The sequence below is a fragment of the Urocitellus parryii genome, chromosome 9 (assembly GCF_045843805.1).
Source record: "Urocitellus parryii isolate mUroPar1 chromosome 9, mUroPar1.hap1, whole genome shotgun sequence".
Lineage (NCBI taxonomy): Eukaryota > Metazoa > Chordata > Mammalia > Rodentia > Sciuridae > Urocitellus > Urocitellus parryii.
Window position 1 is genome coordinate 54,663,546 of NC_135539.1, and position 24,289 is coordinate 54,687,834.

A 24,289-nucleotide genomic window follows, 5' to 3' on the forward strand; every position below is an offset into this window, starting at 1 on the left:
AAAAAGGAAAACAAGCCATGAGAGCTGAGCGCTGGTCTTGCAATAAGGTGCTACTACAAAGTATGGTGGGGCTAACAGATAGTATGTGGAGACCCAGCTCAACTCCTTCGTTTCTCTCCAATGAGAAACTGAAGAAGTGGCCCATCTGTGGTCCATGCCACATATGAGGCAAAATTATCACTGTAACCACTAAAAGCCATAATCATTTATTTCGAGAGAAGACATCTTAGGACCAAGGGTTAAAGAATCAGGCATTAATGCCATTATTCTTTACTTATCAACTATTCCTCAATAAATAGGCCTCTGCCTTACATGGATAAGTAATCATACACAGCATAACAATATTTTTGGTCAATGACAGATCACATATACAACAGCGGTTCCTAAGAGTATATTGCTTAGTGACATCATAGCCATCTTAATTTGAGTATATATAGGCTATGATGTTTGCACAATGAAACCACCCAAAGACATATTTCTCAGAATACATTCTTATTATTATGTAATGCAACACTGTCTTAGGGAGACCCTGTACTTAAAAACAAAACAAAAAAACAGGGAATATCAGAAGACCTTGTCATAACCTGTCATCCAAAGAAAGGAAAAAAGCAATCCAGACAGATGGAATAGTATGGGGAAACATGGGAAGATGTAAGAGACCATGGAGCAGTATAAAAATACAGGTAATTCAATATACATGAAACACAGGGTAGGAGAACTTAAGAGAAAAACTACTGAGCATTTCTGGTGCTTTAACTGAGTGTTTCCATGAAACAAAGTACTGAATGCTAAAGTCAAAAGAGAACTTATAGGGCTGGGGGTATAGCTCAGTGGTTACAGTGAATGCCTACATCCATGAGGCCCTAGGTTCCATCCTCAGCACCACAAAAAAAAAAAAAAAAAAAAAAAAAAAGGAGACGTATTCTTAAGTTCATTCCACTAAGTTTCATCCAAACTGAATTTTTACAATGATCTCTGTTAAGATTTAACAAGTGGTATAGTTTCCAAAACCAGAGTTATGTTGTTACATACAAGTTTTACTTTTCTACTGAATAACTTTCTACCTAGCTCCCAAATACCCACCGGACTTAAACTCTAGACCTTTTCCAGTAGTAAGGAAAGTCCATGTAAAAGAGGACAATTTAAATTCTGCCCATTTCAGTGAAAAATAGGTAATAAAAAATTATCCTTCAAGTATTGAATGCAGGTAGTACTGTTTGCATTAATAAGTTTTTAAAAGTATACTTACCTATATAAACAGTCCATATAATCTGCACCCTTGCTGTATTCTTCCCAGTATCTATGATACATAACAAGAACTTGTTCTTCAGACTCCAGTACTCTCTATATTAAGAGAAAAGAATTTTTTACTTAAATAGTACTAATAATTTTCACTGTAAACTATAAAACACATCAAAATATTCTAAAATAACTTACATAAATCAAGCACTATAAATTACACTTACAAATTATCTTTAAATTTAACTACCTTTAGTACAAATAAAACAACTGGGGGAAAATGCGAACCTAAGACATGAAAGGGAAGCCTTCAAAGAAACTGTTTCATTCCTCAAGATAAAAGGACAAAAAATAATGGTTTGATTTTTGTCTCTGGGATAGATGGATACAATCAGTGTAAAATAGAAAAACATAATTCTATTGTCATATCTGTTTCCTCATACCCATCACCTCTGATCAATCTATTAGTTATATAAATATGTCATCACCTCATTTTTGTGAATAAGACTATTTATAGAAATTGGTACCTTTTATATATTTCATCATTTTTGCTATTATAATAGCAAAAATGAAAGGGGGGATCCCATATAAAATATATGAAACTTGTCAGACTCTGACTTAAAAAAAACCATAAAATAATGCAAGTACACTGAATATTCAGAAGATCTTGGGTGCTCTGATCTCAATTCTTTCATTAACTGTCCACATGACCTCAAGTAAGACATGACTTCAATTTATATCTGATTAATTCTTTGATGAAGTGTCATGTTTTTAAAACTAGAACTTTAACAATTAAGGCTTAGAATAATTAAAAAAAACTACAAATAGCGCTTTCTATCTTATCAAATTAGTAAATTAAAAACAGCATCTTCTTCAAGAAGGTGGAACACACCAGTCATCCCAGTGGCTCAGGAGACTGTGTTTGATTCCATGGCTAAAAACTGAGCCTATAAAAATCATAGGGGTTAAAGGTATGGCTCAGTGGCAAAGGGCATGTTTAGCACATATAAGACCTTGGGTTCAATCTCCAGCACCCACCTCTCCCCAAAATCTCATGGTTACACAAGAATGTTCAGAGTACTTTTATAGTAACAAATTATATAAAATGGAAATCATCTACCCAGCAATGAGAATATTTCAACCATAGCATCTCTATACAATTAAAAATTTAGAAATCGTCAGAATTACAGATATATTTAATGAAAAAGGAGATCTGCAGTATTATCAAAAGCAAAAGAGATTATCAAAGTAAGTAGACTTTACTTTCTAACAAAGAAGCCTAAGGCTTGGGAGGCTGAAGCAGGAGGAACGCCAAGTTCAAGGCCAGCCTCAGCATTTTAGCAAGACATTTCCTCAAAATAAAAAATTAAAAGGGTTGGGGGAGCTTATATGAAGCAAAACTATACCAAAGACAGGCATATGTAAAATTTAAAATATTAATATGTAAAAAATATATATGTTTAAGTACAGACTTATCAAAATATTAACAGTTGTTAATTCTGAAAGTATGTCATGTGATATTTATATTCTACATTTTCTAATCTGTATAAGTCATCTGTCATGGTAATACAATATTATGGTAATGAAAAAGTTCCTTCTCCTAAACAAGTGAAATTTTCTTCTCACGGGTAAAACTGAATTTTGCTGCTGTATAATAATGCATTTCTGTCATATACACATCAACCAACTTTTCTTTTTCATAGGATCTGAGAGAATGTATAGTATATAACTACTTAAGTATTGTAAACTGTCATAAAACTGCTTTGCCCTTTTTTTTTTTTTTTTTTTTGGCAGTGCTAGATATGAAATCCAGGGACTCACATATACGCAAGCATTCTATTAATGAGCTATACCACTGGCCCAGAATATCATTTTTAAATCACAAAATTATATAAATATTTACTTCTTGGCTTTAATAACCATACTGTTGTACGAGATTTTAACCTTAAGAATCTGGGTAAAATATACAAGAACTCCCCATACTATGCTTACAACTTTTAAGTTTAAAATTATTTCAAAATCTAAAAGTTTTTTTTAAATAATCACATAACCTAATCTAAAATATAAAAATCACAAAATTTATACATGTCTTACAAAGTATTATGTTATAACCAAAGCTCACTAGCTTACAATGAAATAACTTTTTTAATAATTTAATATATTAAACATTAAGACCACTTTAGAGTACTTGCTATCAAAACCACTTTAATGACCTGATAAATGCACACATCAGAACACTAAAATGTACATGCCACAGACAATAAATACAACAACAAAAAAATATATCAATCCCTTCAAAAGTTTTAAGGATAGCACATGATCAATTGCACCTACTTTTGAGTTGTTACATTTTTAAAAGTATCTCTTCTTGGTCATATGCAGTGTTAGATGCTTTTTGAAGATTGTTTTATTGTTTTATGAAGATTGTTTTATTCTATCTCATAGATTAGTAAACTTAATTTACTACACAAGGTAGTTGTGAGTTTCCACAATTGTAGCAATAGCTAACAAAAAGTAGAATGAAGATTCTAGCATAGGCAATAAGTTATCTCCCCCCAGTTCCTGATAAGATCAGGAGTCCAAATTAATTTAGAAATGCTATCCACAGAAAAACACTGTAGCATTCATTGTTTGTGCACAGATCAAATCCATGATTTTGCTCTCACATACAGAACACTAACCAAAATAACTGGTCAAAGCCAGGTGGCACAAACCTGTAATCCCAGCACCTCAGGAGGCTGGGGCAGAAATAACCCAAGTTTAAAGCCAGTCTCAGCAACTTAATGAGGCCCTAACCAACTTAGCAAGACTCTGTCTCAAAAATAAAAAATAAAAAGGCCTAGGGATATGGCTCAGTAGTTAAGAATCTCAGGAATCAATCCCTGGTACCAAAAAAAGAAAAAAAATAACTGGTCAGAAAGACAGCTTTTTACAATGCTTTTTAACTTACTGATTCTCTTCAATTTTATGTTTTTTGAAGACTTTATATAGAATGTGAAGAAGCAGCTAAAAGGTTAAAAATAAAGAGAGATTTACCAAGAGGTTGGTATATTCAGAAGGTAAGGAGAAATTTACTTGTATAAACACCATCCAAAGAATGTAAAAAGCACTTTTAAATTTAGTTGATTTTGCTCTTTCACATACTAGTTACATGATCTTGAACAACTAAACTAATTTCCCCTATAGAACACAATAGCATCGTGTTTGACTCATGGATAAATGTAAAAATAGAAAAATGCTATTTAAGAAACAAGATACAAACTTGAATTCATAAGTTTTGCATTGGAAAGTAGTGTGCCAGGGCTGGGGTTGTGGATCAGAGGTACAGCGCTGGCCTAGCATCCGAGAGGCACTGGGTTCGATCCTCAGCACCACATTAAAATAAAAAAAAAAAAAAATTTAAAAAGGAAAATAGTGTGCCAGTCAATAGCCATGTAAGTATAAAGATATTTATATCATGTATGTATAGTCCTTACCTTGTGCAAATGCCGGACGTGATTTTCCAAAAAAATCTTAGTTTCTGTATAAAGTCTTTCCCCAAGAGGTTCAGGATAGGCCACACATAAAGCATAGATATCTCTAGTTAAATTATTAAGGTTATTTCCTTCATTAGGGTTATTTTTAACTTATGAGACTTACATGAACTTTTTTTTGTTTAGGCTCATAATATGTATAATATTGTTACAGCATACAATACTGTTTAATATTATAATACTATTCTATATCTATGTCAAAGGTAAAATACATAACCATGCTTTATAAAGCTCTATAAGATTCATTTATTTATTTGTTCAACAAGTTCTTAGTGACAATTATTTGAAGGCATTGTGAAAAAAATGGTTCTTATCAAAGCAGTTAAATCCAAAAGGGGCTTCTGTGATAACGTTAACCAGAAACCTACAAAATAAGGTTTATGTAAGAGTGGACATAAGCATAATATCAACAAAGGGCTATGGAATATCACAAGAGATGAATACTGTGATAAACCAGTTACAAAACTTAATCATCTAACACATTTTCCCACATCATATAAGCTATTCACTGTATTTCAGCATTTTTTCTACTATAAGAAATATAGTATGAATAGTAACAGTGATATCAACCAGTTAAGTCTTTGAACACCAACTAAATAACATTTCTAAGCATCTCAGTGGTAGATTTGCTGTAACAGAGCATTCTTAACAAGGAGTTAAAAGCAATGAGCTCTAATTGAGAATTTGTACTAGCCAGTGATCATGCCCACATCTTTTAGCCTGTCCAAGTTGCCATTTCCTTTTTAATATCCTTTGCTTGGAATCTTCTCCACACCACCGAGAATTAAGAAAATTATACTAAGAAGGACAAAAAAGACTCAAAACAAAGCCAAGTTATGATCTTTGAACTAGACATAGTATTAGACTAATATTCTGAAGATACTGTGTTTAATATGCTGCTACCAACAGTGAAAAAACATTTAGGAGGTAACACCTTGCTTGTCCCCATCGACAGTGACATCTAAGCAACATACAGGTCAAAACCTCCTGGTAGTTGTACTGCAAGATCATATCATGGTAAAGCTATGGCACCTGATCAGTAAAATCACCATAACTATTCTCCACGGTAAGAATAATAAACTCTCCCCCTGATATTTCTACTGAGCCCTTTAAGACTCAAATAAGCTCTTATATGTTAAATTGCTTCATAAACTATGCCTCGGTAACCAAATGTGGAAGATAAAACACACATGAGCAATCTGAGACCAGCCTAACTACAAATGCAGTTATAGTTGAAAATAAGGTTACTTAAGAAATGCTCAAATATTTATATTTAATACAAAGACAGAAAATATTACAATATTTTATTACAAAAAAAATGTCTGCTTAAAATCATGGTAGGATGCTGGTTCTTTCATCAATGTATCCCCATAACACTTCATATATTCTACAGATTCAGAATCTGTATTTTTATACAATAAAACTTTATATAATAGAGATTACTTATATACTTGCCATCCATACTACTGTGTTCTTATTTTTGTCATTTCTATATTCCCAATTCCATGCAATTCCTGATGCTTATTACATGCTTACCAAAGGAAAGGAGGTAGGGAATCAAATCTCATTAGCTCTGCCAGCTTACTGAGAATTCCTATGCTAGAAGGAGTAAGAAGTCCCCTCCTTGTGAGGTAGTCTGGTAGACTTTGGTAAGACATTCCCAACTTTCTTCTAATTATCTTTTCCATTTCTTTTTTTTTTTTTTTTTTTTTTTGGCAGTGCTGAGTATCAAACCCAGCGCTTAACACATAATAGGCAGTCTATTTCTGAAGTACATCCCCAGTCTTCTTATTTTTTATTTTAATGAGTAACTAATAAAATATATCTTTATACATCCAATAAAGGGGAAGAAGGGCCATTTCTGGGAACCTAGGAGTGTCTATTTACTGGATATTTAGGTATGTGCACTTTGTGAAAATGCTTCTATACATTCAATAGTCAGTATTTGTACTATCATTAAATGAAAAAAAAATTTAAGACTAAATTTAGCCAGGATCAAATCAACTATTCTTTTAAGAAGGGCGATATGTACTTAGTATATGAAAGTACTTCTAGATGTTTCAGCCAATATTTGTTCTATTTTATCCCTAACTCACACATATACTTCTTTAGGGAGACCAGAACACAAAAAAACCCTCTATGAATTTTCCACTCACAAATTCCCACAGTCAGAAACAAGATTTAATCCTAAGTAAAAGCTCTGTACTTGGTTACAACCAAATGATAGTGTCAACAAGCAGCAAAATTATTTTAGTTCATTTTCTCTATTAAAATATGCTTCCAGCTAGTGCATGCCTGTAATCCCAGCAGCACAGTAGGCCGAGACAAGAGGATCGAAAGTTCAAACCAGCCTCAGCCTCGGCAAGGCACTACGCAACTCAGTGAGACCTTGTCTCTAAATAAAATATGAAATAGAGCTGGGGATGTGGAACAGTGGTTGAGTTCAATCCCCAGTACCCACTTCCCAAAACAAAAATGCTTCCTACATTTAGACTCAATTCTGAGTTTTAAAAATATGAACTTTATTATACATTAGGAAAAGAACAAGGAGGGTCTTATAATGGGAATAAAAGTAATGATTATATTAAAATCTAGCTTCTTCTCCTCTCTATTTTAAGGCTGACATGAGGTAAGCAGCTTCTTCTGACACATGCTCCCATTATGAGATATTTACCTCTCACTACAGGCCCAAAGCAACAGGGCTAAGAGAACACGGACTATAATCTCTGAGGATCATGAGTCAAAATAAGCCTTTCTTCCTTATAAGTTATTTCAATTATTTTGTTAAAGTAATGGAAGGCTAATTAGTATAAACACTCTTCCCTCAGATATCTGTGTCTCTTGCTCCCTTACTTTTTTAATCTCTGCCCAAGTGTCACCATCCTTGGGGAGATCTTCCTTGACCACTCTACAGACGGAGGGCACATGCACACAATACTCTAAGCCTTTTTCACAATATTCACCACTGCATATATAATTAAATGTATCACTGCAGCCAGGGACAGTGGCACATGCCTGTAATCCCAGTGGTTCAGAGGCTGAAGCAGCCAGATCTCAAGTTCAAAGCCAGCCTTAGCAAATTGGCAAGGCCCTGAGCAACTTAGTGAGACCCTATCTCAAAATAAAAAATAAAAAAGGCTGAGGATGAGGCTCAGTAGTTAAGCACCTCTGGGTTCAAGCCCCACTATAAATCAACCTATCAATTATTATTAAATACTCATGAAGTATTTGTTAAATGAAAGGTTATAAAATACTGATTGCCACAAAAGAGGTGATAAAACTTGGAAAGGTAAACGATGATATATTTGGAAAGAGTTACAGTGGAAGTTCTCCCAGTTCAATAAATTTAAATCTATTTCCACTTTTCAGTAAGTTTATTAATTTTAGAACATTTATCAAGATGCTACTAAAAGGATACGAGAAGCGATCATTCCATGTTGCTCTTTCGACATATTCCAACATGACAACTGCTTTGATTGTAGTCAGAAGTTTGTTCCATGTTTCATCAAAATCTACTACTCTTGGTTTCAAAGACATTGTGCAAGTTTAGTGTTGAAATCTGTTGATAAAAAAATAATAATAATAATAGCATGAATTCTATCATCTCCAATAGTTATTTTTAAAGCACAACATAATTAAACTGCATGATATATGAAAGGAGTAGAAATAGAAACTGGAACATAGTAAGGACACAAAAAATGTTGGCTATCATCTTTTCATTTAGGAATTTTGTAGAATGATCAAAGGTTCCATTTCAAAGGATTCACAAATAATTCACAAATAATAATTTAATAGTGTTGAGTAAAAGTTAGGACCCCATTAACCAAAAAGCCACCTCCCATCATGGGAAATATGCAGGAGACATTTAAAAACGGTTTTGGCCACAAATCCTTGTGACTCACACTGCTTAAACTTAAGGATGTTCTGTACACAAGACACAAGAAAATGAAAGGGTTTATCTTCCTGGAACATCAGTTTAGGTATGATGAGAAAAGAAATTTACATTTATATTAAAACAAACAAATGTATGCTGGAGTAAAATGCAAAGTTTACCTGAAATTTTAAGATTAAAAGATTTTAAAGAGGGGCTGGGGTTGGGCCTCAGTGGTAGAGTGCTTGCCTAGCATGTGTGAGGCACTGGGTTCAATTTCAGCACCATAAATAAATAAATAAATAAATAGTCCATTAACAACTAAAAAAATATTTTAAAAAAAAAGATTTTAAAGAAATGTCAGGGGGCTGGGGATGTGGTTGGGGCTGGGAATGTGGCTCAAGCAGTAGCGCGCTCGCCTGGCATGCATGCAGCCCATGTTCGATCCTCAGCCCCACATACAAAGATGTTGTGTCCGCCAAAAACTAAAAAAAATAAATATTAAAAAGAAATGTCAGGTTTGCAGCAAAGTTCTTAAAGCTCCTCAGTTTCTTGGGGTATGTGGTCCCCACTCCTATAACAAAAAACACAGCTCTAGCATGGAACCCTAGGGTCAAGTACATTTGATGGGTTTATAGGGAAGGTAGAAGACTCCTGCCTGGTAGACAAGTTATATTTGGCAATTACTTGGTTTCTGGAACAAAGTTATCCCAAGGTTATAGAAACTTGGTTCAAGCCAGATTCTAAATCTTTCTCAGCACATCAGAGAAACAGAAACATACCAAAGTCTACCTCCTGGGCTTAATCTCATACCTGTACTATCAAGAATGGATCAACAGACGTCTCACTGTATATTTGGGTTAAGAGGTGGGAAAACTTAACAAATTTACTTCCCTCTAAATCTGTGAATTAATCTTTTTTTAAAAAAATATATATATATATATAAGAGAGAGAGAGAGAAAATTTTTAATATTTATTTTTTAGTTTTTTCAGTGGACACAACATCTTTGTTTTGTATGTGGTGCTGAGGATCAAACCCGGGCCGTACGCTTGCCAGGCGAGTGCGTTACCGCTTGAGCCACATCCCCAGTCCATGTGAATTAATCTTAACACCTTCTCTCCCTTATCTACCTCATCCTATCCAACTACTGTGCTCCTAAGTGTTTCCTAAATCCATCTATTCCTGTGTACACTACATATGCTCTGGCATCAAGCTCTTGGCAGAAATAGTGACAGTTGTTAGTATTTATGTAGTGCTTACTATGAGCCAAAAGCATTGTCCTCAGTGCATTGTATTAATAAACATTTTAAGTCCCCCAACAATCTGACAAGTATGTACTGCTATTCTCCCTATTTTCTGGATAAGAAATCTGAGTCACAGAAAGATTAAGAAATTTGCTGAAGGTCACAGAACTATGTAATAATGACATCACAATTCAGGAGCCTGTGCTCTCAACTCTTATACTACTGTTCATTTTTAGGAAACACTCTTTGCAAGGCACCCTTCTAGGCTCTGCAGATTACAGGGATTAAAAAACAAAGGGTTGCCCTGGCCCCCAACTTGTGATCCTCCTGCTTCAACCTCCCAAGAAGCTGGAATTAAGGCATGCATCACAATGCCCCCAAAAAACAAAAACTTTAAGGTCAAGATTAACACCTCAGGTCCTGCCCTTATCAAAGACACAAAAATAACCTACTTAAACCAGAAAGTTGACAAAGTCACTCTCCTACATAAAGCCATTTGATGTTTCCCACTATATATAGCATTTAGGTCCATTTGCATGGTGACACACCAAACTCCCATGATCTGACCTCAGTCTAAAGCACCTTTACAGCTTCCTCTCATGGGATCCCATTTGGCATCACAATTCAGTGACTTATCTTTGTTTAGCTATCACTGAACATACCAGGCTGACTCATATACTTCCTAGGTTACCTTTATTGTTTTTTTCCTGTAAAATCTCTTTTTTCTTTATCACTCCTCTCCACCCATTCACCTAACACCTACTGATATACAGACTCAATCCAAGCCCATCTGCTTTTAAGAAACTTTCTTGGATGCTAGGGTTGTGGCTCAGTGGTAGAGCGCTCACCTCGCACGTGCAAAACTCTGGGTAGGATCCTCAGCACCGCATAAAAATAAATAAGTGAAATAAAGGTATTGTGTCCAGCTACAACTAAAAAATACTAAAAAAATATTTAAAAAAAAAAGAAACTTTCTTGGTTTCTTGGACTCACTTTTGCTTAGTAAGTTGCTGTTTATATGCTATGATGTTGTCCCTATTAAGGCATAAGAATGAAAAACAAGACTCACATGCAATCATTCACCCCATAACTGTACTTCAGTCAACAATGGTCTACATATATAATGGTGATCCCCTAAAGATTTTATCACCATGAGAACGCAATGCTTACCTTCAATAGATCATTTAATAATTCCAAACAAAATTATCTGTTTCTTGAATAGGGATTGGTTGTTTTATTGTTGTTTTGGTGTGTGTGTGTGTGTGTGTGTGTGTGTGTGTGTGTGTGTGTGTATGTGTGTGTATGTACCAAAAACTGGCAATGTTTTCCTTCACATTTGTTTTCATTCCTTATAAAAATGGGATATTAGCCAGGCAAGGAAGTGCACACCTGCATCCCTGCTACTCGAGAGGATAAAGAGGAGGATTCCATATTCAAGGCCAGACTGGACAACTTAAAGAGAGACTGTCTCAAAATGAAATCTTAAAAAAGGGCTGAGGATGTAGTTTATTGGTAAAGCACCTGCTTAGCATGTGCAAAACCCTGGCCCAGTACCAAATAAAAATGGGATATTAATATACACCATGCTTGTAAATTATTTTAATGTTTGCAGAGACTGCCTTTATCTTTATTGACCCACTCTGACACTTTCCTGCTGAGACCAAGACTTATGGTAGAATGGGTACAAATGCAGTAATATCCATGCTTGGAGGGGTAGAAAAATCTGGATGCCAAAGAGAAAAGAACCAGACTATCAGCTTAGTGAAACACTAAAAACTAATAAAACAACAGCAGCAAGTATGCTGAAAGTTTATATTCTCTCCTTGCCCACTAGAAAGCTCATATAAACAATTCAGTTTCTTCATTTTCTTGCAATTGTTTAGATAATATATTCATGGAGAATTTACATAAAGATATAAAAGAGATATGGCAAATAAAGAAACAGAACCAAAACCACTGCACTATTTTCCACTTTCTAGGCTGTTAGACAACTCAGAACATACACTCACATTAGAGATATGTTCTGAGAAATATCTTTTGTTGATTCTGTTGTGTGAATATCAGAGTATACTTACACAAACTAAGATGCTATGATGTCACTAGGCAATATAATTTTTAGGGGATCACCATTTTATACATAGCCTATCATCAACTGAAACAGTAGTAGGGTGTATGACTATGAGTCTTGTTCTTCATTCTTGTGCCTTGTTAGAGACCACATCCGATTTCTCATCCCAATCAGATTGTGTCCCATTAAGTATCTGCAAAGTTCAAATATCCTTTAGCTTTCTTTTGAGTTCTACTCTTGCAATGATGGAGTTTTTAAACATTTTGCACATAAGGCTAAGGCTCATGAACATTACAGACACTAAATATGTACAAAATAAATAAATAATATATATAGGCTCCAAATTTTTTTTTAAATATTTATTTTTTTTTTTAGTTTTCGGCGGACACACATCTTTGTATGTGGCGCTGAGGAACCAACCCGGGCCGCACGCATGCTAGGCGAGCGCACTACCGCTTGAGCCACATCCCCAGCCCCAAATTTTTAAATATTAAAAAATAAAGTATATGAAAATGAATGTTTAATAAATTTTTCCCAGAAAATATTACACCAACATTAATTATAGATATGTAAAATTATTACATTTGAAAACACTAAATTAGATTCTCACAGCATCCTTTTTTTTTTGAGAATTTTTTAATATTTATTTTTTTTTAGTTTTAGGCGGACACAACATCTTTGTTTGTATGTGGTGCTAAGGATCCAACCCAGGCCGCACGCATGCCAGGTGAGCACGCTACCGCTTGAGCCACATCCCCAGCCCTCACAGCATCACTTCTAAATATTCATGATTATCAATTTAATAATTACAAAAGTGAATTACATAAGCAAGAGTTATGTAACTCTTGTTAAACTTTGAGAAGTTAAGTTTTACTAACTATTATACATTAAAGAAGTAAATTTTCAAATCCTACTAGCAATTTTAGAGCAATTTGATGGGACTGGATGGGAGAAAAGGTACATTCTTGTGTCCCTTAGTGTAAAATTTTGAAAGCTCAGTCTCCTTCCCATTCTGATAGTCTAGTCAACTTCTCCCAACATAAGAGGCAATAAATTTGAATTCCTAAAAGTGTGTGTCATTCATATATTATATATATGACACTATACTCTTTATATTACTGTGTACTCTGCTTTTTTTTTCATTTGAGTATTCTGGAGAAAGTATGCCATATTAATATATAAATAATTTCTTTAACCTTATAGCATTTCATTGTTTGGCTGTGCTCTGATATACTCTAACACATTTGACATGACATTGAGTCTTCTCAAAAGTTTAAAGGTTTGAGAACATAGGCTATGTTAGAACTGCTATGTGTTTACTGACAGTGAAATTGCAATAATATTATCTATAACTCCCATTTATTAAAGACTGTCTGAATGCCTTCTATGCTATACATATTACACATGAAAGTAGTGTTATCTTTCAACCTGCAAGCCAGTAAAACCCATAATGTATGAAAGTACTGCATAATCAGATTTCTTTAACAGGCACATTAATCAATCACAGTGACTGACATTATTTGAAACCAAATATAAACCAAATTTAAATTCTGGAACCTGGATTCAATCCTCAGCACTGCTAAATTAAAAATTAAAAATTGACCCAGGCATGGTGACGCATGCTTGTAATCCCAGCAACTTGGGAGACTGAGGTAAGAGGATCACAAGTTTGATGCCAGCCTCAGCAATTTAACAAGGCCCAAAGCAAATTATAAGACCTTATCTCAAAATAAAAAATAATAATAATAAAAGGATGAGGAATGTGGCTCAGTGGCTAAGTGCCCTGTGTTCAATCCCCATTACCAAAATAATAATAATAATAATTAAAACTAAATATAAACTGGGAGAACATTTAATGACCTTAAGAAATTAATTTTTATTTTTTATAAAAATTGAGTCTTTTTTAAAAATGAGAGTTCTTATCTGTTAGAGACACATTCTAAATGTTTACAGATATAATGATATTATCAAGTTGGCTTCAAATTAAACAGCACATAGGGCTGGGATTGTGGCTCAGCGGTAGAGCGCTCACCTAGCATGCAGGGCCCTGGGGTCGATACTCAGCACCACTTAAAATAAATAAGTAAAATAAAGATTGTGTCCAACTACAACTAAAAAATAAATATTAAAAAATATTAAATAGCACATTCATGAGTTGATAATTCAATGACAGGTATATGGCGGTTTATTATATCATTCATTTTTGTGTGTATGTTTGCAACTTTCTAGAATAAGAGGGTAAAAAAATATTTTCATCATCATCAACATTTTCATAAATATAGATAATAAAGCACATAAAAGTAACAAAGCTTAAGAAAAAAGTATACTGTAGGGTGCTATGTGAAATGACTGTAATCCCATCAATTTAGGAGGCTGAGACAGGAGAAGCCCAAGATCCAGGTCAGTCTCAGCAACTTAAAGAGACCCTGTCTCAGTATAAAACATAAAAAAGGGTTGGGGATATGAATGGATTGAAACCCAGAATCACAAAAAAGTATGTCTTGGATCCCGGGAGAGAACTTGAATTTGTCAGAGTCCCCTCACGGGTAGGCAAGCCTACTCTGTCACGCATGCTGCTTTTTTTGTAGGGAGAAGAACAACACTACAGAGAGTTTCTTTTTTTGTTGGTTGTTTTTTATTGACTGTAACAAAATTCGGTCTTTGACTCACCTTCCAATTCTTATTAGCTTTTATTATTACTACTTTTCAACTGGTTCTTTGTTGTGGACAAATTTATCTACATGCCAGCCTCTATGTAATACAATAATTCCTACTTAAGCCTAACACTGCTATAGAAGACACACATGGAAGAATAATTTTAAAAAAATGATACAGCTAAGCCAGGAATATATCAATTATTCCTCTAGAATTTTGCTGACATCTTCTGTTTAAAATACCATCCTCAGGTATGGACACAAACACTTTAAATTTCTCTCCTTTCACTCAGTGTCAATAAAGGATAAAGGTAATTCACTCAATAAAGGATATTTCACTCAATAAATTTCACTCAATAAAGGATAAAGGTAATTCAACAAAGTAAGTCATGAAAACAAATCTGACATATACTAATTCTCCCATAGGAGGGACATGAAGCAGGACATACTCTACCCATTCTTCACCATCAGCATGGCAATGTCCAGTTACAAAGTTGTTAATGGTAACAGTAATAGTAGCAACCACATATATTTTAGAAACCAAGTTAACACATTATTCAATTAATTTCTCATACTAACCCTAAGATAACTACTATTATTCTACCCATTTTAAAGGTAGAAACTAAAGACAGGGCACATTGGCACACACCTGTAATCCCTGCAGCTCAAGAGGCTGAGGGCAGAAGAATCATAAATTCAAAGCCAGCCTCAGCAACTCAGGGAGGATCTAAACAACTCAGTGAGACCCTGTATCTAAATAAAAGATAAAAAAGGGGTGTGGCTCAGTAATTAAATGCCCCTGGGTTTAATCCCTGGTACCAAAAAATAAGGAGGGGGAGGGCAGCTAAAGGATAGGAATGTAAGTAGCTCAAAGGTAAAATATATGCAAAGGAAGCACAAACCATCGGTTTGATCTCCTATACTGCCCACCCCATCAAAAAAATTTTTAAATAAAATAGACAGATGGAGATAGACAAGACAGACAGACTAGGCTGGAAGTTCAGATCACTCAGTGTTAGAGCTCTTGCCTAGCATGTGCTAGGTTCTGGGTTCAATCCTGAATGCTGCAAAAAAAAAAAAAAAATGAATAAAGAAATAGACATTTATATATAGCTATTAATTAACAAACCTGCAAATTTGTACCTAGATCTATCTAACTTTACTATAAGGCCCTTACTAAGGGACTTCTCTTGTGTTTTTTATTACTTGCCAGTTAGAAACTAGAGTTGGCTCAGAGGAAATAAATGATAATGCAGCCTTCTAGAAGAATGTGTCACAGAAGAGCTGGTTGTCTTAGGGTGGTCCAAGAAGATTCTGTTAGATGCCAACAAACCCTAAGAAAAATATGCTGTTCTCAAAAAAAAAGGTAGTGGATCTAAAAACTAATAATATAAATAGGTTGTCAGTTATGCTATAACCCTAGGCTAGTTGCTGTTGCATTTCTCCATATAAAGAATGTAAAACTGGGCTGGGGATGTGGCTCAAGCGGTAGCGCGCTCCCCTAGCATGCGTGCGACCCGGGTTCGATCCTCAGCACCACATACCAACAAAGATGTTGTGTCCGCCAAGAACTAAAAAATAAATATTAAAAATTCTCTCTCTCTCCCCTCTCACTCTCTCTTTAAAAAAAAAAAAAAAGAATGTAAAACTATTTTTACCCAGCAATGCTAAGATAAAGAACTATTATCTTCTATTCTTCTCTGCAGATTTTACTTTCCCACTCATGCTTTTCAATAATAAAGATCAAAATTGTACTGCTGCTGAAATCCTTTATATTTTAATTTTTTTCATACTGGGGAACTGAACCCAGGGGTGCTAAACCAGAGTCACATCCATTTTACTTTTTATTTGAGACAGGGTCTCATTAAGTTGCGTGGAGTCTTGCTAAGTTGCTGAGGATGGTTCTGAATTTGGGGTCCTCCTGCCTCTCAGCCTCCCAAGCAGCTGGTATTACAGGCATCTTTCACCATACCTAGATGAAATCTTTATGCTGCCACTCTTACTTTATGCTGTCACTCTTACTTTATGCTCACAGCACATTTCCTATTCAAAATTTTTTTCTGGGTTGTAGCTCTGTGGTAGAGAACTTGCCTAGCATTTGTGAGGCACTGGGTTCAATTCTCAGCACAACATATAAATAAATGGATAAAATAAAGGTTCATCAACATCTAAAAAAATTTTTTTAAAAAAAAGAAGTTTTTTTCTTCATTTCATTTCTCAAAAGCAATGACATTATGGTTATTATTCTTACTGGTACTGGGGACTGAACCCAGAGCACTTTACCTCTGATTTATAAAACTAATATTTTTTTTATTTGGAAACAGGGTCTCCATAAATTGTCCAGGCTGGCTTTGAACTTGCAATCCTCCTGACTTATCTTCCAAGTTGTTGAGATTACAGGTATGCAGCATCATTTTGATGTTTATCTGTTTAGGGTCAAAAGAAATACAAACCTTTTAATCAGAATGCTATACAAGGGTGTGGTGGTGCACACCTGTAATCCCAGAGGCTGGGGAGGCTGAGGCAAGAAGACCGAAAGTTTAAAGCCAACCTCAGCAAAAGCAAGGCGCTAAGCAACTCAGTGAAACCCTGTCTTTAAATGAAATACAAAAAATGGGGCTGAGGATGTGGCTAGGTGGTTGAGTGCCCGAGTTCAATTCCAAACCCACCCCCCCAAAAAAGAAAGAAAAAGAAAAAAAGAGTGCTACACAATTCCTTCATCGTCCTTGAATATTCTCTCCTTATGACTATCATTGTCCTAGCTTTCTAAAATTTAACATCTAAGCTAGTCAAAGTTTGAAGTATCTATTTGAAAGTGCCAACATAAAGCCATCTACTGAAAATCCATGCAAAATATACTATCCTATCTTAACTTACACTATATGTAATATTAACTTACAATTAATCAAATACATAAACCTAAGAGTTAAAACTTTTAACTCTTAGAAGGAAACGAAGAAAAAAACATTTGTGACATTGGATCTAACAATGATTCTTAACAACAAAAGCCTAGGCAAAAAGAAAGTTAAATAGATAAATTGGTCTTCGTCAGAATGCCCTGTATGGAGGTGTACTCCTGTAATCCCAGCAGCTCATGAGGCAAACACAGGAGGATTAAGAGTTCAAAACCAGGGGCTAGGGTTGTGGCTCATCGGTAGAGCACTCACCTCGCATGTGGGAGACCCTGGGTTTAATCCTCAGCATCACATACAAAAATAAACAAGTGGTATAAAGGTGTTGTGTCCAACTACAACTAAAAAATAAAAATAAATTTTAAAAAAAGAGTTCAAAACCAGCCTCAGCAATTTAGAGAGGCACTTAGCAACTCAGTGAGACCCTGTCTCTAAGTAAAATATAAAAAAGGGTTGGGGATGTGGCTCAACAGTTGAGAGCACCCCTGGGTTCAATCCTCAGTACAAAAAAAAAAAAAAAAACTAGAGAACTTTCATGCATCAAAGTTGGGCTCAGTGGTGTACATCTAAAATCTCAGCTACTCAGGAGGCTGAAACAGGAGGTTCCCTTGAGCCCAGACAAGGCCAGCCTAGGCAATATAGTGAGAATCTGCCTTTAAAAAAAAAAAAAAAAACACTATCACACTATCAAGAGAATAAAATGTCAACCCACAGAATAACAAAAAAAAATTGGCAAAACGTATCTTAGAACAGATTAATATCCAGAATCCATAGAGAAAGAACTCCTACAACTATTCCACAACAAAAACATTCAACTCAATTAAAAAAATAGATGGAGGGGCTGGGGATGTGGCTCAAGCGATAGCACGCTCGCCTGGCATGCGTGCAGCCCGGGTTCGATCCTCAGCACCACATACAAACAAAGATGTTGTGTCCGCCGAAAACTAAAAAATAAATATTAAAATTCTCTCTCTCTCTCTCTCTCTCTCAAAAAAAAATAGATGGAAAACACATTTCTCCAAATAAAATACACAAATAACTAAAAAGGAGTAAAAAGATGTTCAACAGTCCATGTCATCAGTGAAATGCAAATCAAAACCATGAGAGGCTGAAGTGCTTGTCTAGAATGTGTGAGGCACTGAGTTTGATTCTGAGCACCGCATATAAAGAAATGAATAAAATAAAGGTTCATCAACATCTAATAAAAATTTTTTTTAAATCCTAACAAGATACCTCCTCACACCCAGTAAGACAGTGATTACATAAAATAAACAAATCAGGTCTAGGAATTTAGATCAGTGATAGAGGGCTTGCCTAGCGTGCAGAAAGCCCTAGGTTCAATTCCCAACACAACAAAATAAATAAAACTAACAGAGGGCTGAGGTTGTGTCTCAGTGGTAGAGCACCTGCCTGGCACGTGTGAGGCACTGGTTTCAGTCCTTAGCACTACATAAAAATAAATAAGTGGAATAAAGGTATTGTGTCCATCTACAACTTACATATTTATTATTTTTAAAAAACTATAACAGAAAACAAATGTTCTCCAGTCAACAAATGTTTTGCAGCTTGTAGAGAAACTGGAACCCAATCCCAGTAACTTGGGAACCTAAAGCAGGAGGAATTTAAGTTGGAAGCCAACCTAGGCAACTTAGTGAGACCCTGTCTCAAAAAAATGGTACAACCCCTAGTATGAAAATAAATAAGAGAAAAATCAGAAGGCTTATGTATTGTTGGTGGGAATGCAAAATAGTATATCCACTTTGGAAAAGAGTTTGAGGTTTTCTCAAAGGGCTAAACACGGAATCACCATAAGACCCAGTAACTGCACTCCTAAGTACATACTCAAAGGAACTGAAAGAAGGGAATGGCTATGCATGCACCAATGCTCACATCAGTACTGCTTGCAATAGCTTAATGGTGAAAACAACCCAAGTGCCCATCAACAGGTGAATGGATAAGCAAAATGCAGTATATACATACAACAGAATATTATAGCCATAAAAGAATAAATTTTGATACATGTTCTAACATGGATGAACCTTGACGACACTAAGTAAAATAAAACCAGACACAAAAGAACAAATTCTTTGTGAAAGTATTTATATGAGGTACTTAGAAAAGACAAATTTATAAAGACACATGAGTAGAGTGTCATATGCCTATAATCACAGTTACTTGGGTGGCTGGAGCAGGAGGATCATAAGTTCAAGGCCAGGCTCAGCAACTTAGCAGGACTCTTTCTCAAATAGAAAAAAAAAAAAATTAAAAAGTATTGAGGTATACCTGGGTTCAATACCCTCTGTGGATGACGACAGTAGATTAGAGGTTACTAGATAATGAGGGGAGAGGAAATGGAAAGCTAATGGTTACAAAGTTTTGAAATAGTGGTGATGGTCAGGATAACACTGGGAATGTAATTAATATCACTGAGCTATATAATTAAAGATGATTAAAACCATATATTTGGGGCTGGGGCTGGGGCTCAGTGGTAGTGCTCTTGCCTGGCATGTCTGAGGCACTGGGTTCAATTCTCAGCACTGCATATAAACAAATAAAATAAAGGTCTATCAACAACTTAAAAAATACATTTTATGTTATGTGTATTTTACCAAAATTAAAAAGACTGCCCTTGGGCTGGGGATGTGGCTCAAGCGGTAGCGCGCTCGCCTGGCATGCGTGCGGCCCGGGTTCGAACCTCAGCACCACATACCAACAAAGATGTTGTGTCCGCCGAGAACTAAAAATAATAAATATTAAAAAAATAAATAAATAAAAAGACTGCCCTTATTGTACATGCTTAAAATCTAGATCAAATGTATAAAAATGCTGATGCATGAAAAGGTATCTGAATCTCAGTGCAAAGTGCTCTCTAAAAATTTTTAAATGGGGGCTAGGGTTGTGGCTCAGAGTTAGAGCGCTTGTCTACCATGAGTGAGGCACCAGGTTTGATCCTTGGCACCACATAAAAATAAAGATTGTGTCCACCTATAATTAAAAAATAAATATTTTTAAAAAATTTAAATGGATCCGTCTTTTTTGTTTTGTTTTTGTACCATGGATTAAAATCAGGAGCACTTAACCCCTGAGCCACATCCACAGCCCTATTTTTGTATTTTATTTAGAGACGGGGTCTCACTAAGTTGCTTAGCACCTTGCTGTTGCTAAATGTGGCTTTGATCTTGAGATTCTAAGCCGCTGGGATTACAGGCATGTAACACCATACCTGGGTAAATGAATTCTTACTAATCATAATAATACTTAGAGAACTATGAAGACAAAATGTCATTACTTTGGGGCTGGGGATGTGGCTCAAGCGGCAGCGCGCTCGCCTGGCATGCATGCGGCCCGGGTTCGATCCTCAGCACCACATACCAACAAAGATGTTGTGTCCGCCAAGAACTAAAAAATAAATATTAAAAAAAAAAAAACAATTAAAAAAAAAATGTCATTACTTTTAGTTCAAATAGTCCTCTACCAAATCAAAAAGAAATGTTTTGAGAAAGAGCTTAAAATTTTTTAAGGCTCAGGACTAATTGAGAACCTTTTTTGTTGCATCATATTACTCATTATTTTGGTAACTTTGTGCTACTTATATCATTACTGTGATAATCAGAGAAGTATTTTCTATTCCCACTGTTAAAAAAAAAAAGAAGCTAGGGCTAGGGTTGTAGCTCAGTGATAGAGCTCTTGAAATGTGTGAAGCACTCAGATCCTTAGCAACACATAAAAAAATAAGTAAATAAAATAAAGGTATTATGTCCATCTACAACTAAAAACATTCTTTAAAAAAAAAAAAGAAAGAAAGAAAAGCAGCTACAAATGAAGGGGGAAGCCAGCATAAATCCTGTGGTATTGGACTGGAATTAAAGGTATCAGGATGAACTCATGGGTTTTGTTTTGTGATACTGGAGATTAAACTCAGGGTCATCTACATGCTAGGTAAGCATTGAGCTATTTGTTATTTTATTTGTTTATTTATATATTCATCTATCTCTCAAGACCATTTTTATTTTATTTTGAGAAAGTTTCCTACACTAGTCTCCAATATTTGTGATTCTTCTGACTCAGCCACCCATGTAGTTGGGACTACATGAATGTGAATTCATGGTTTCTAATGTACACCTGCGTACACAGAAAAAGATATAGAAATAAACACAGATATTTGTGTATGCATGGATTAATACAGATATATTTCTAACTCTGTCCACTAGAAGGGCCTAGAGCAACGATATCGAGTAGCAATAAGCACACAAAGTCCAGATCTTCTTCTCTAAATAATATTCTCCAATTAAAGAATCAGGAAGCCAAGCACAGTGATGTACAACTGTAAGCCCAGGGACTTGGGAGGCTGAGGCTGAAGGATTTCAAGTTCAAAGCCAGCTTCAGTAAATTATACTCTTAACAATTTGGCAAGACTCCATCTTGAAACAAAAAAAAAAAAGAAAAAGAAAAAGGCCTTTAGATGAGACTGGGTTCAATCCTCAGTACTGTGGATGAATCTCGGCGGTTAAGAGCACTTGGGATCCATACTCAGTATTGCGCCAAAAACAAAAAAAAAAAAAAAAAAAAAAGAAAAAAACAGAGCACCTTGGAAAAGTGAGAAATTCCAAAAGTGGGGCAGAAAAAAAAAACACAAGTTGAACTTAAAATATCTTACAATGCCCGAAAATAAGTGGTTTGCTAGCTGCATGTGGTGGTACATGCCTGAAATCTCAGCAACTTGGGAAGCTAAGAAAGGAGGATTGTAAATTGGAGGCCAGCCTTAGAAATTTAACCAGACCCTCAGTCACTCAGCAAGACCCTCTCTCAAAATAAAAAAGGACTAAGGATATAGCTCAGTGGTAAAGCACCCCTGGGTTAAATCTTTGGTACAGAAAAAAAAAAAAAAGTGTTTTCCTAAGGAAAAGAGAATGGCGACACACTGAAAGAACAAACAGCACCAGGCACAGGGGCACAAACCTAGAATTCCAACAACTTGGGAGGCTAAGGCAAGAGGATCACAAGTTTGAGAATAGTCCCAACAACTTAGTAAGATCCTGTCTCAAAACAAAAAATTTTTAAAAGACTGTGGTATATACTCTGGTTTCTCTTCAGATCATATAAATCTTTCGCCTTCTAAAAGGCAGTGGTGTAATTCAATGATAGAGCACCCTTGGATTAAATACCTAGTACTACACAAAAAGAAAAGGACAAACAGCTAACCTAAAAGCCAAACCCGAAACAATTTCTGCAACAAAATAGTGATAGTATTAGATCATAAACCACAGAGTAAAACAAATGTCTGTAATTCAAAGCTGATTAAAAAATTACTAAATAAATAAATGTAGAAAAGGGACAGCTCTTCCTTTATCTTTTATTTTTTTATTTTTTTTTTTTTTAAGACAGGGTCTCACTACCTAGCCCAGTCTGGCCTTGAACTCCTGGGCTGAAGAGATCCCAATGTCCCAGCCTCCAAGTTATTGGGATTATAGGTGCATGACATCACTTCCAGCAGGAAAGTTCTTCCTTATAGATAAATTCCAACTAATAAACATAGAAGGCAATGAGAAAAGCAAAATTAGGCAAACATCACTTAGAGTTTAATCACTGCAAGTAATATCAACCAAAGACTGCTGAAATCAGTGGACACAAGTCAGAAAAAGACAGCAGCAGTTTCAAAAAATCTCACCCAAAGTATCTATTAATTATAAGGAGAAAAATAGTAACTTTATAAATGGTGAAATGAGGCAGAAGCTGGCACAGTGGCAAGTGCCTATAGTCCCACATACTGAAGAGGCTAAAGCAAGAGAAATACTTGAGCCCTGTGTGAGGCCACACTAAACAACACAGTAAAACTGCATCTCAAAAAATAAATAATAAAAATGATATTACCTTAACCAAACAAGAGTGAACCTCATCTCAAATAAGCTAGACTGACATCCTGTACCCTGCAATATGATGCACTGAATAGGGCTCAATATCCTTCCAGCAGTACTTTTTCCAAAATTGTTCTCTATCTAAAGAGAAAATATCAGTCAGACAAATCCTAATAGCATGAAATTCTACAAAATAATTCAAGGTATTTACCATAAGCATAAAGGTTAAGAAAGAGGAGGAAAAGCCCATCACAGATCAGAAATGATGAACAAGACACAACAATTAAGTGCAATTTCTGAACCTGAACTGAATATCAAAAGGGAACAAGGACATTAGTGGAAAATCTGCTGAAATTCAAAGATAGTCTATAGTTTAGTTACCAGCATTACACCAATTTGATTTCTTGGTTTTGATCTTTGTACTGTCTAAAAGTTGTTGACAGTAGGAAATGCCAGGTGAAAGGTACACCTGAGATTTCTATTTTTACAACTTTTCTCTGAGCCTAAAATTATTTCAAATTTTTAAAAAATCATTTAAGGGCTGGGAATGTGGCTCAAGTGGTAGCGCGCTCGCCTGGCATGTGTGCGGCCCGGGTTCGATCCTCAGCACCACATACAAAAAGCAAAGATGTTATGTCTGCCGAAAACTAAAAAATAAATATTAAAAAAATTCTCTCTCTCTCTCCCTCCCTCCCTCTCTCTCTTAAAAAAAATACCATTTAAGTGTCCTGTACTTTCTTTTTCTTCTTCAACTAAATTCAAGATAACAAACACATAATATATTTACATAGGGTAAATCCAAAGACTTAACTTACTGAATAGATATTTTAAAATATTTATTATATTCTAGACCTCAATAGGTACAAGAAGCTGATAAGAGAAACAAAATAATAAACTGTTGGGCTGGTTACG

General features: G+C 35.3%; 1 protein-coding gene across 4 annotated transcripts in view; it reads right to left on the reverse strand.

Moving 5' to 3' along the window:
- Cul2 (cullin 2) overlaps nt 1-24,289 on the reverse strand; it is a 79,333-nt gene that overhangs the window by 48,520 nt on the left and 6,524 nt on the right. For 3 of the 4 annotated variants that reach the window (XM_026409118.2, XM_026409117.2, XM_026409119.2), the window contains exons 2-4: nt 8,191-8,331; nt 4,716-4,818; nt 1,250-1,344 (exon numbers count right to left, since the gene is read on the reverse strand). In XM_026409118.2, the coding sequence (XP_026264903.1) occupies nt 1,250-1,344; nt 4,716-4,818; nt 8,191-8,309 (317 nt within the window). In that variant the 5' untranslated portion in view covers nt 8,310-8,331. The remainder of the gene's footprint in view (nt 1-1,249; nt 1,345-4,715; nt 4,819-8,190; nt 8,332-24,289) is intronic. The other variant, XM_026409120.2, reaches the window with a different exon arrangement.